This window comes from Heliangelus exortis, chromosome 7 (assembly GCF_036169615.1).
Source record: "Heliangelus exortis chromosome 7, bHelExo1.hap1, whole genome shotgun sequence".
Classification (NCBI taxonomy): domain Eukaryota; kingdom Metazoa; phylum Chordata; class Aves; order Apodiformes; family Trochilidae; genus Heliangelus; species Heliangelus exortis.
In genome coordinates this window covers 12,437,055-12,450,510 of record NC_092428.1, presented here as the reverse complement: position 1 = coordinate 12,450,510, position 13,456 = coordinate 12,437,055, and the positions used below count along the sequence as shown (strand labels likewise).

At 44.9% G+C, this 13,456-nt stretch overlaps 1 protein-coding gene across 7 annotated transcripts in view; it reads left to right on the top strand.

The window, feature by feature from the left end:
- Positions 1-2,738: 2,738 nt before the first annotated feature.
- A1CF (APOBEC1 complementation factor) overlaps positions 2,739-13,456 on the top strand; it is a 35,198-nt gene continuing 24,480 nt past the window's right edge. For 5 of the 7 annotated variants that reach the window (XM_071748875.1, XM_071748876.1, XM_071748878.1 and 2 more), the window contains exons 1-4: positions 2,739-2,871; positions 8,636-8,779; positions 11,675-11,809; positions 12,223-12,353. In XM_071748875.1, the coding sequence (XP_071604976.1) occupies positions 8,681-8,779; positions 11,675-11,809; positions 12,223-12,353 (365 nt within the window). In that variant the 5' untranslated portion in view covers positions 2,739-2,871; positions 8,636-8,680. The remainder of the gene's footprint in view (positions 2,872-8,635; positions 8,780-11,674; positions 11,810-12,222; positions 12,354-13,456) is intronic. The other 2 variants (XM_071748880.1, XM_071748879.1) reach the window with 2 other exon arrangements.

Genomic DNA, 13,456 nt, shown 5'->3' with positions numbered 1-13,456 from the left:
AGACCATTTCTTTGTTACTAGCAGACCCTCCCCAGCAGAGGACACAGTGGTGACACAATGTACATGGTGGTGTCCCCACACCTGGTCATTATGTCCCATGCATCCCCGCCACAAGGAACAACAGAAGACTTGGGAGGTGCTTTCAAGGCTACAGAACCAGGAAAGGGTCTGGGCATTGCAGACACATCTATGCTACAGCAGAGCTATTAATGCTCAACCTCATCACCATTTTCTTTACAGATTTTCAAAGTTTTTCAAGGCAGATCTTCTCAAATCCTGGCTCACAGCTCCACACACCAAAAACTAAGATAAGGGCTCCTGTTGTTAAAAGCACTTCCCCCAGCAAGGGTCTTCACATGACTATTGGGTTACATGAAAAACACACACAACCTCTGGAAATAAGGATTTAAGGGACAGCCTTCAGCACCATCTCCAGCCATAGGGTTACACTGAGGCTCCTACCCTGGTCCCTCCACCACCCCAGCACCCAAAGACAGACCAGTCCTTTGGAAGTGACATTTGTACCCAGAGCTCTTCACGCTCCCTCTCTACCCCCCAAAATCCTCCCCATTACTTCTCACCTTTGGAAAGCCACTACCTTCCTTCCTACTGCATACCAGCCATGCCTACAGAAGTCTCTGAAACAGTTCCATATTGAAACAAAGTTAGCTTTACTCTTGGTCTAGCCCTTTATCTTCTTACCACTTCTCCCAAACCTGCTGCACCTGTGTCTCCAATGAGGATTTACTTAGTTTCACCTGTAGCTCAGCTCCCCTGGTCCCAGCCCCCTGGCTTCTGGGCCCCCTTGCAGATCCAGCCCAGCTGCTTCACCTTGATTAAAACACCTTAGAAAACTGTCAGGGGAAGTCACACAACCTAAGGAAGGTAAAAGAGGGGATGGGGGTGAGACGGACCCAATCCCAGATGTTGTTCGTGCACAACTCAAGGGCCTTAAAAAAAATCACTCCAAAATCCCAACTACTTGGCATCTGAATGACTTTCCATGTGTCCCCTATGCCCATATGTGTTGCCACAGTTCCTCCATGTCTCTGGGTCTGGTGGAAGCATGGCCAGTTGCTACCCCAAAACAGGGCTCAGTGAATGGCTTTCCATCCCTAATTCTTCTATTTGCCCATCTAACCCCACATATTATCTGCATTTTGTCTAATGAGCTGATGGCTTTTCCTCCCCAGCAAGGCTTGAGTCTTCCTCATGCACCCTCAGACACCTCTATAACCTGCACTCAGATAACATCTCAAATCACCCTCTTTTGACCTTAAAGATTTTTTGTCATGATTCCTTTTAGTGATGGTCACATGAAGATGCATGACAGATCATTTTGTGGAGCTGTTTTACTCCTCCCCCTGTCAGTTTCAGGGCAGCTGTATTTATTCAATCACTGAATTATTTCATCATTTCCTTGCAGAGTCCAAGGTGCTTGGTGGCATGCTAACATTGAATCAGTAATCTAATTCACACTCATGATCAAATTTTATCACTTCTTCACGAAAGTTGAGATAAAGACAGAAGAATCCCTTTGATAGGGAAACAATATGAAAATATATCTACCCATCACCCCCAGGCTCTGCCCAGGAGGAGCAGCAGACCCTGACTGTGATCAGTGGTAGGTGGTCATGACTGATGTTGTGGGGTTTTTTGCTGCTGTTTATTTTTGAAAAAAAGCTCCAGAATCTGAATTTGAATCCCTGAATTCAGCAGAAGGTGGATGCTGTCATTTTATTGGGAATAGAGGCATTTTTAGACAAAGAAATTGCCTGAGCAAGGAGAAATGTGCCTAGGGATTTGAGGGAACAAGGATGCACAGGAATATCTAATGCTGTTAAAGTTAAGCAAACACTAGTGTGGCACTTTTCCAAACCTGAAGAGTCAGCAACACGTAATCATAAACACTTTGCTTAACAAGCTTCAGGATGAAGCCCAAAACTCCCTCAAATGTAGCTCAGAAGCAGTGTGGGCTGGTGGTGGGGTCTGACTTCAGGACTGGCAACCTACAGGTACTGTCATAGCCCAACATCGAGGTGAGAGACAGGAGGATGTGATTGCTGGGATGGATCCTTATGCTGGAATGCTGAGCTTGCACATTGTGTAAGAAATGACTCTGCCAAACCATGACAATACCCATTTTGTTACTTTTCAGGTCCAAAAGGATTTCAGCACAGTCAATTCAGTTGTTTCATCAACATATGTGCCACAACACCCCTGAAGATCACAATGTCTGGATGCTCAGAGGTCACCACATCTGGCAGCCACCCATTGCAGAGATTTGTGGCCACTGATTTTATTTGCAGCCTTGTGCAGGTGCAACGAACCCACCCCAAAACCTGTGCTGGGTTTTCTCGCTGCAAGTTTATTTAGACTTTACTCTGACAATAATTTCATAGTGTACATAGGTTATGTACAATTAGGCCACTGGTGAGAGGGATTTCTCACTCCTGCTGTCTTCCACCACCAGAGAAAACCTCCAATTGAAGCCTGGAGTGGCACAAGGCTGTGTCCCTTCTCCCAGCATCCCTGTATTGGCAGCTGGGGCAGATCAGCCAGGAAAGCCCTGGGCAGTGCCAGCCCTCAAGCCACTGCCTGACTTCAGTACTTTGCATTTCTTTACAAAAAAGTGGGTCTGGGTAGGTGCTGTCAGAGTGGTGGTGACCCAGCTATCTGGTCAAAGGCCCAGAGGGAGCCAGCAGATAGAGCAGGTTAATGGTTAACCTGCAGGGACTGTAAACCAGCTCCAGGGCTGCTGAACCTTTGGAGTTTGATATGATGATTAGGGAATAACCCGAGCGACACGTCGCAAACTCTCCATAATCAAGGAGACCTTTTCTCCAGGCGGTGATCTCCAAAATTGCTCAGGTATGTGGCAGCTCATCCTACCCCAAGGTTTTGGGGTGTGGGGACCGGGTCACCCGAGAAACGCGGCAGTCGGCTGGGATGGGGAAGGGGCAGCTTCATCCTGTGCCTTTCCTCCCTCCCCAGTGATGCCCCAGCGACAAATTCATGCTTTGGGTGCTGCCCAGCACTGGTGGGTCCAGTTTGGTGGGGCCAGGGCTCCCCTGCACCCCACAGCTCGACCCGCCCAGTGCCACAGCCCCACAGTGCTTGCCTTTATGTTTGGATGAGCAAAGGTGGGCAGATAGTGGCTCCTCAGGGGCCTTCGTGTAATTTCTGCCCCCCAGCAGCAGCAGCAGCAGCAAGGAGCTTTTTTCAACCATTTCCTCCCAGCCGCTCACCGGTGGCTGCCAGGAGAGTGAAGCCAGAGGAGGTGAAAGAGGGAGAAGAGGATTTTCCTGCAATAATTTGGTCTTGATTCGTTAAAGTGCAACTTTCTGAGGCAAATCATTAGAAATCTTTCCACCTGGCTTCTTATTCCTCCTCCTTGCGAAAGGCTGCTTTCTGCTTCAATGTCAATCACTGATCCTAAAAGAAAAAAAATGCCAATTTTCTCTAATCTTTTCAAAGCAGCAGGTTTTCTGCCCCATACATAGTACTACTTTTAAGATATTTTGCCTTGGTGAAACAGGAGGCTGGGGTGAGAGTGGCTGCTGGAGGGAGATTGGCTTCAAGGCATCTGGCACATGATGCCATAAACAAAATGGTGGAGAGGAAGAAGGCTAAGCTCATCATAGGGCATCCTTCATCCTCAGAAAGGGCTTTTGGGGGCATGTTGGGTGATTTGGGTAACAGCTGCAAAGGCAGTTGGAAGGTATTTGAAGGAGAGCAGCCCCTTCCTGAGCAAGAGAGGCTGAGCAAAAAAATGTCTGGTTTATATGTGAAATATTTTCCTGAAATGCTGAAAATTTGAATTATCCTGCTTTCTTGCAAATACCCATCAGTTCCCACTTTTCATGGGACATCTAAGATGGAAGAAAACCCCAGTGCTCTGGAAAGCAAAGGGGCTGAAGCCTTGTGCCATGATGCTTCAGTCCCATAGTATCCCTCCCCAGCAAAGAGCTGGTGGCAGCTTGTGGAGCTTCAAGTGTCTCTTTTGAGGAGGAATTTACATGGGTGTGTATACACACTCAACACACACACACACACATATATATATATATGAGAATATTTATTGTTTGGAGCCTGGACAGAGGAAAAAAACTCAAAACCTCGAAAAGCAAGTTGACAATGTAAAAGAAAACATTTTCCTAAAGAAAAAATAATTTCTCTAGTGACTACCTGTTTAAGTTATAAAGGCTAAAGAGTGAATATAGCTATCCAGTCTTTTCAAATGCTGGGGTTTTTTTTGTTTTTGTTTTGTTTTGGGTTTTTTTTGTAGGAATGATTGTGCAGGGGGGAGGGTATCAGTGCAAAACAGCCTTCGTTAAGTGTCTGAGTAGCTCCCCACATTTAATCATGATGGTGTATTGACTGGTGCAGGATAAACACATTTTTGTTATCTCCTTCATGGAAACAGTAACCTGGTTTCCCTGAAGGGGCTGCAGAGGGGCAGGTTCAGGGGCCAAAAGCCATGTGGGACAAAAGGAGGGTCTGGGCACAAATACCACCTCTCCTCCTCCCAGCAAAAATCCTAGCATGGGAGACAGCTCTTGAATAGGGAAACTAATTCCCCCTTTTCCAAGCAAATAACCCAAAATGCATGTTTTTTCAATAAAACTTCTGGATTCACCTTGCTCCCTGCTAGATGGAGCAAAGCCATGGGATGTGCCTGCACTAGCTGGCAAGGTAACCATGGGAAAGCAGCAATCACAGAGATGTGAGGCAGTGTTATAAAAAGTTTGTTTCTTGTCAGTATGGTGCTTGCAGGGCATAGAAGTACCTTTTCTTGCCTTAGCATTTCAGAGCTTTAATAGAAACCTAAAACAAATGACACTGTTGATCAGAGGAAGGAAAATCAAATGAAGGGATGCTCCAATTTCAGATAAAAGCTTTACCTTCCTTTTCTAATGACACAGGGCTCTTGCTTCTGTGATCTCAGCAGTATTATTAAAAAATTGGTCAAAAATGAGGATGAAATAGGAAAGGTACCCAGACAGCTTAAGCCTCTGAAGATCCTAATTTCAACAGAAACATCTAAACAAAATGCAACATCCCCTCCTTTTTTTTCTTCTCTTTTTAGCATAATGGTCATCATTAACAGAAAACCATCAAGGGTCAAACCCCTGAAAATTATTGCCATCCAGAACAAGTATTTCTACTAAATGGGCTTGTGGTTTTGTTTTGTTTTGGTTTGGTTGGTTGTTTTTAAATAGTGATAAAAATACTGCCTTAAATTTCTGCAGTCATTTATGCTCTGGAACAGCAGCCATGGAAGGGGGTTTTACCCCTGTGAGGGTAAATCTGCTAATTGATTAATGGCCCAGGGAACAAAGAAGGAGAGAGTAATCGTGTTTCCCCAGGTCGCATGACAGCAGCTCTCCTCCCTTACTGATAAAAAAAAAATGAGCCCAGCACACTGGCCTAAGTCTGATGCCTGGAATAAGGGGGAAGGGCTGAAATCCCACCAGTTTCAGGAATAAAATATTCCACTGTAAATATACCCTGTAAATAGTCTGAATGCAATGATAGCTACAGGGCCTGAGGTGGTGGAGGTGGAAAAGCATCCTGTCCAAAAAGGTATTTAGATTACTTCAGGCCACGGGAGGCAGGTGAGAAGGGGGGAAGAGAAGAGGTGCTTCAAATGGGGGCTGGAAAGCCTGGTCTTACCTTGCTTGGGATTTGTTGGGTTGTGATTTATACCTCTTTAAAAAGAGAGATGTGATTTCTGTTTTATCCCAGGGAACTCAGCTGGTGGAGGAAAGCTATTAAACAACAAGGTTTATAAATCAGCTGTGAATGACTTTGGGGTGGTAACTAGTAGGAGGGACTTAAAAAATAAGAGCAATGCTACAAAACCAGACTTGGTGGTGTACTGGGTTGTTCATAGGTTTGTCCAGTCCCTGGCCTCTGCTGCTGCTCCTCAGTCAGGAGCAGTGACTTGCAGAGTAACTCAGGTGCCCTGGGGTGAGGGTCTCCTGCTGGACCCCGCTTCCAGCAGGACCAACACATCTGCTGAGGGCCATGATCCAGGCAGGCTGGGGTATATGGGGATCATCCCCGTGCACCTGCACAGGGCAGTGCTGCTTCCTTAGGGATGGATGGGCTTTCTTCAGAGGTGGCAGCATGTGAAAGCACTGGGCATAGATTAAGGCTGGTTCATCATTAACACACATCCCAACAGCATGGTGACTGATTTTTCTGGCACCTTTAAAAAAACACATTGAAGTCTCCAACACCAGGATTTGCAGTGGCTGTGATTAATACCTTACACAACCTTGATTGCTCTCACTCTCTTGCTCCTAGCAGATTGTTCGAGTGTATCCTGGAGTACACCAATGTCAGACATGCTGATTTAGAACCTAAAACCTTTGCGGGCAGTGAGAAGAACTTGCTTGGTCTTGTCTAATAAGACAGAAGCCAGAGAGGGATATTCTTGTAAATGCATCAGCCAGGGACACGCTCTGTTCCTGTCCAACCCCCTGCTCTACAAGAAAAAGAAGGCTGTTACACCACTCATCTATCTAGGTCATGGCTGGTGAGAGCCTGAAAACCTCAGCTGCAATGGAAACCCACTGGGGTTTTCCTGGCTGTAGCCCAGCTGCTTTCTTGGCATGGAGCAGAGAGGTGGGGTGAGGTGCCTGCAGCCTCTGCCTGCCTCTGTGCTCCCACCCAAAGAAGTGGGTGGCTGCAGCACTGATACAATCCATGGAAAAGACAAAGTATTGTGAAATTTAGAGACACCAGCAAAGTGCAGCCATCCCCTTTCAGTCCCACCTCTGCACTGGCTTTGGCTACATGAGAATGGGCTCAAGTCCAGGCTAACAGGGAACCTTGGGGGAAATTTGCACCATCCAAATACTGCATTTCAATTGCTCAACCCCCAGTAAAGCCAGGATGGAACAGAAGCAAAATATAAGGGGGCCAAATTTGCAGCGCACCAGAGGTTTCCTCTGTAGAGTCTGTACAGGGAGGGGAGGATGGAAAACTCATTTTGATTTTAAATGTGAGGGGGTTAGAGCCACTGATTGTTCCTTCTTCAGCAGCTTGGGAAAGCATTCAATCATTCTTGTACAGCAGTGGGATGCTCCTGCCCTCTGCCATGCTGAATCCCAGCTCCTGAGGGATCAGAGGCACAGAAACCTCAAGAATCGATGGTCTCTTGCTGCTGCTGCCCTCAGCAAGGAGAAACCAAAACAATGTGGGTTCTAGTTGCTGCAGGAGATCCCCATTTTGGAATTAGGGACAGGAGAGAGATACTGTGTAGTCCATCTCCCAGCATCTGTATGTTGGTAGTCATAAAAACACCAGAGAATCTTGGACAACATTTATAACAAAACAAAACAGCAATAAAACAAACAAGGAAAAAAAATAAAACAAAATAAAACAAACAAACAAACAAAAAAAACCACCAAAAAAACCCCAACACTGAAAACAAAGCCAAAACAAAACCACAAAAAAACCAAAACCGAAACAAAAGACAATCAAAAAAACCCCAAACAAACAAACAAAAAACCTCACAAACCTCAGCAATAAATAGCTCCAAATCTGGCATTCCGGAGTGCCTCTGCCTCCAGGTATTTAAGTTGTAGCCTCTGAAGCTCCGTGTTGCAAAGCCCAATTGACACAAGGCTGAGATTTTTGGCGCCGAGCCTAATCCATCTATTTGAATGCAAAACACGTGTATAAGTCTCCCAGGATACAAAGATAGAGGAGCAGAAAGCAGGTAACCTCCAAAGGTGAAGCAGCCAGCCTCAAGCCTTAGCTCTTGCCTCAATGAACCCCCAGAGCAGCATGTGCTAAGAAATATTTTGGAATTAAAAAAACAGGTATAGGAAAAGGTTTTTTCCATTATTCCTGTAGAATTGTGCCTGTGCCTAGCATTGTGTTATCATCACCTTTTGTTGCCTCCAGCAATTTAAGGCAATAATGACCATTTTGGATGACATGATTTAGCAATTTCCTCCTTGGAGGTCTTGGTCCTACCAGGCAACAAGCATGCCATGGCTATGAGGACCCAAAGAGGTAAATGCTTTTGCTCTTGCTGGTGTTCAGCATCAGCCCATCCTCATGAGTCTTCAAGATCAGTGTTGCATCTGCAGACCCCGTTTCAATGCCTGGCTCATACAAATGGGTTTTGCACATGCTCAAAGCTTAGCGTGGAGGAAAAACAGGGCCCCACCAAAGGATAAAAGCCCCTTTGCCGGTGTGTAATGCAAGAGAGATCTCAGCTTTATGGTGTTTTCACCCCAAAGCTGAAAAAAATAAAGATCTTTCATTAGGTATGACCTAAAACTACAGCTCTGAATAGAAACATATGAACCCACAGTTGCCCCAGACCTGAACCTAGATACAGATCTCCAGTGTTCTTGTTTTTTATAAATAGTCCAATTCTCAACAGAGGTCTTATTTCTTATAAAATGCCAATCAGGGGTTATATATATATTATTTTCATGCAAAGAGTAAGAAGGGGTTATTTTTGCTTTTTACACAGTCTGTGGTGTTCTGGGTTTTTTTGATCTCGGAATGACTCATTTCTCAAGAATGATCCTGTTAACTTTCTCAGGAGGGTGGACTTTCTCCCCCTAGCTTTATTAATTTCTTTAATTTATCTTAAATTTGATTGCAGTGAGCACCCCTAATTAACCTGATTTTTTGCTGATAATCATTCACAATGGAATCAAATCACAAATCCAGGGATGGATTGACCGGCACACAGAAAGAAGCCGCCCTCCGCGCCTTAATTCAGCGAACGGGATATAATTTGATCCAGGTAGGAACTCACGGTCACATCCTTCTGCATCCATGCTTTATCCTGAATCAGCGTGTCTCATGAGGGGCTTGAGCAGCAAATCTGAATGCATGAAGCACTTCTTGATTCTTCTTTCTGTGTTCCTCTAACATATGTGCTGCTGTACACAAGTATAGATGTTGCCTTTCATTAAGCAGGACCTTATTCTTCCAGGAGTGCTTTGCACAGTGCCAAATTATGGTGAGGGTGGAAAGAAAACCCTGAGCACTGCTAAATTATAGGAAAACTTGGGCTTGGTGGCTGAAAGCCATGGCTGCAGTGGTAGTTTAGCGAAGAAAACTCACAGAGCCCTTTCAGGAGAGCATAGGTCCAGACTTGGCCATGGAAAGTCCAAGGCAGGACCCTCAGCTCTGCCTTTTGTACAGAGCCCTGTACGTGTTCAGGTGCATGGGAGGTGAGCAACTCACCTGCCCAACCACCAAAGGTTTCCTCCCAGCCTCAATCTTCAAGGTCTCAAAGTGCAAAGCTTCCTCTGGTGAGGGCAGGTGGAGACAGGGCATGTCCTTCAAAAGGGCATCTGAAGAAGTCTTTCTTAGTTAGCATGACTAAAGCAAGCCATTTTTTTCAAAAGCATCAGGCATTAATATAACTGACCTTGCATCCTGGAAAAAGTGACTGAAAGCAGTGTATTTAGGCAGGTGCTCTCCTGGAACTTTGCCTTGCTTTGTGTAGCTCTAGAAGGTACAGCAGCCCAAAGCTAAAACTGATACTCCAGGGGAAAAAAACCCCAACATTTTCCTATACCCCTAAATTCAGTGTGCACCCCAGAACCTGGCCAACAGCTGGGGGTTTTGCCCTTGGGGATGTTTTCTTCTGTACCTGACCCAGAAGATAAATAACTTCCCTAAGTCTTCTTTTTACTGTGCCTTTTTTTACCTTGGCCTTAAGTTTTTCATACCATCCCATCTGGTTATGGCTCATTCCTAAACCACAGACCCCAACCCCCACCTTCCCACTTCTCCCAGCATCTTCTTTCTCCATAGATTTTCCATCCCAGGTTTTATCTTACCGTTTTAACTTTTTTGCATGGGCTTTCTTTTTTCTCCTCCTGATTTCCTTTTCCATGTCTCTCTGGGCTTTTCTTCCAACCTATCCATCATTGCAGTCAAACGTTCTTCCTCAGTGTACACCAGGGTCACCCATCTTTGTGAAAGGGACAATGAAGTCCTCTGTCCTGCCAGACACTTTTCCAAGTTGAACTTTACAAAACTCTAAAAAAAGCAAACAAAAAAAAAGAGCTGCTTGATTGATTGTATCTCACTTGGCTTAAAGTGGGACAGTAAGACCCTTCTGGCCATTTTCAGGAATGAACATCAGTAATTCAGGGCCTGTTACAGACTCAGGAAAACTGAAAGACACTGTAGTGTATTCTTATGTCCTGTGAAGGTCTCAATTTGCTTATGTGCTTTAGGCCTTCCTCTTAGGTCAGCTGTACAGGCATTCCCTTGCCTGGAATAATCCCAGAGCAAGAAGTGGCTACAGGAATTATCAGGGAGCCAAAACCAGAAAAATGAGCAGAGTCCCAGCTCCTCTGGGAGCAGGTCACTGCTGCAGGACAGGACAGGACAGGAAGGAAGGAAGGAAGGAAGGAAGGAAGGAAGGAAGGAAGGAAGGAAGGAAGGAAGGAAGGAAGGAAGGAAGGAAGGAAGGAAGGAAGGAAGGAAGGAAGGAAGGAAGGAAGGAAATATGATTCAAAATAGGAAAGCAGAACAAAGACACACTCACCTAGCAAAGACATAGCAAAAAGTGGAAATATTTGCTAGTCTTTATAACTTTAGATGTTATTTGAGACCAAGAGTTGCTCTCTGTCTAAAGAAACTCCTGGGTAGGCAGGTGTCATCTTTTGCCCCCCTCATGCCCTCCTCCCATCAGTGACCCTCTGCTCTCTCTCAGGTCCATCTCCAGGCCCAGGTCCTTACCACACCTTGTGCCAGGTGTTGCTCCCTCTTCACTAAGCCCAGCTGCTGGCACAAACTTCTTTTTTAAAAGTGCTTTAAGCACCTCCAGCATTACCTACTGGCAATGATGCCTCAGGCTCCCTGGCTGGCCCCTTTTACTCAGTCCACATCTCTGTCCACATTCCTACCTTAATCACCAGTTTTCACCTTTGTTAGTACTTTCTGAGGTCCAGATGCCTTCCGCATTTGGGAAGTCCTTCTGCTTTCAGTCATAATCATAGAATGGGTTGGGTTGGAAGGGATCTTATAGATATCTAGTTCCAACACCTTGCCATGGGCAGGGACATTTCCCACTAATTAGGTTGCTCCAAGCCCCATCCAGCTTGGCTTTGAAAACCCCCAAGGGTGGGCAATCCTGGTATCATTTCTTTGGTCTATATTGGAAGCTCTCTGTCATTTACTAAAATATGAGGCAACATGTTTATGATTGGATGAAAAATTATGACAAATTATAAATTTTGCAAGTGTTACATTACAAAGTCCACAACTGTCATGTACCCTGTGGAAATTCACCTCCCACAGACATGAAGACCTATATTTTCTTATAAGGTATTTGACTGCATCCATCTTGGACATCTGAAGTAGCAATTGAAGCAATTGCAGAGCATGCACTGATGGATGTTCCTCAGCAAAACTCAGCTAAGCACAAACTAGACCTTTCTCCATCACGTCACCAGCATACAGAGATATGAAAGCCTTTCAGCAGCCATGGCAGCAGGGCAGGCAAGGCACCTGCATTAGCTCTGGTGGGTCTGTGCAGAGTTGGTCCTTGCAGGGAAGGAGCATCCAACTGACTGATAACAGGGGGTGTATAACATGTCATACCCTGGGAAGGGGTTGGTTACATCCACATTTTAAATCTACATCTAAGCCATCAATTTATTTTTCTTCATTGCAGGAAAATGGGCAGAGGAAATATGGAGGCCCCCCCCCTGGCTGGGACAGCCCCCCACCTGAGAGGGGGTGTGAGATCTTTATTGGGAAACTGCCCCGAGACCTTTTTGAAGATGAACTTATACCACTGTGTGAAAAAGTAAGGCCATATGGTGGGTAGTTGAATTGCAAGAGGTTACTGCTGTTCAGATCTGTGTTTCAAGGCTGAACTGGAGATGGTTTGGCCCAGACTGCCCTTGACTTGGTGGAGTTGAGTTGTGATATAGACAAGGAATCAATGAATCCTTGAATCACTAAATTATTTGGGTTGGAAGGGATTATCTGGTTCCAACCCCTTGCTGTGGCCAGGGACACCTCTCACTAATCCAGGGTGCTCCAAACCCCATCTTCCAGGGATGGGACAGCCACAGCTTCTCTGGGCAACCCATGACAATGTCTCACCACCTTCACAGCAAAGAATTTCTTCCTAACGTCTAACCTAGGTCTTGTCTGAACACCTCCAACCTTGCTGACAAACATCTCTTTCACAAGTATTTTACTTTCTATTTGCAGATTGGCAAAATCTATGAAATGAGAATGATGATGGACTTTAATGGCAACAACAGGGGCTATGCCTTTGTGACCTTCTCCAATAAACAGGAGGCAAAGAATGCAATCAAGCAACTTAATAATTATGAAATCAGGTAAGCATGGCAAACAACTTCCCATCAACTTTTAATGGTATATATTATTCTTTTTTGTTACATATGTGTGGCATATTTGTCCTTGCCTCGAGTAAGGTTATTTAGATACCTAAACCTTGAGAGGAAATTGCTTTTTGTCTCCCTGTGCAGTAATTTTTTTATGCTTTAGCCCAACAAGCATGTTGGACTTACCAGAGACAAAAATAATTTGCAGGAAATGTTTTCCTTAAAAAAACAAACAACAAACAAAAGCAAAAAAACCCCAGTCCCTCTGAGTCCTTTTCTGTTGCTTTATTCCTACCCACAGTCTCTCTTGTGAGCTATCCCCTGGGAGACAGAGAAACTGCAAAAAATAATGAAACATGGTGGAAACTAATGTGCAAAACAGTGATATTTCCTAATAGATTGCAACAGACAAAACCCTCATGTTTGTGGCTAAAATTTTGGAATTCAACACCCAGTAATCAACAACATATGGGCCCATCAGATATTTTGATTTTATTTTAACTGATTTTAATGTGGGCTTTTTTCAGTTCAGATTGGGCTAAGTAGATGCCTTTGCTGAGGACTGTATAGAGATAAACTATTCTGGTAATTTAATGGTTTTCATTTAAGAAAAAAAAAAAAAAAAAGATGGGTTGTAAATTGCTTTACTGGTAACCCTAAGGATGAGCAGATCACAAGAGACATGTAGCAAGCTTGAAAACCTGATTTGTACCATAGGTTGGAACATCTTAAAGATCAGGCTTCATTCACCTCCACCTCCCTTCCTCTAAAAAAGTTTTTAATTTCTTAAGATATGCAAGAGGTTCTTAAACCACAAAGAGGTGGCCAAAGTGATGTGGAAGGAAATTTTTGCTTTGGGCTCTGCACAACGTAAGCCCTGAAATGATGTCTCCCCATGACAAGGGATTTTCTTTCCCCAAAACCTCAGCTGTGAGGCCCAGTGGTGACTGGGAATCTACAAGCCACTGGGAGACACACTGAATCCTGTGGCAGCAACACGAGAGTCACTGGTGGGACTATGGGAGGTAGGTACAGTAGCCTGAGAACCAGCTGCTTTTGCAAGTAGCAGAAGGGAAAACTCCGGGAAGCAAAAGCCA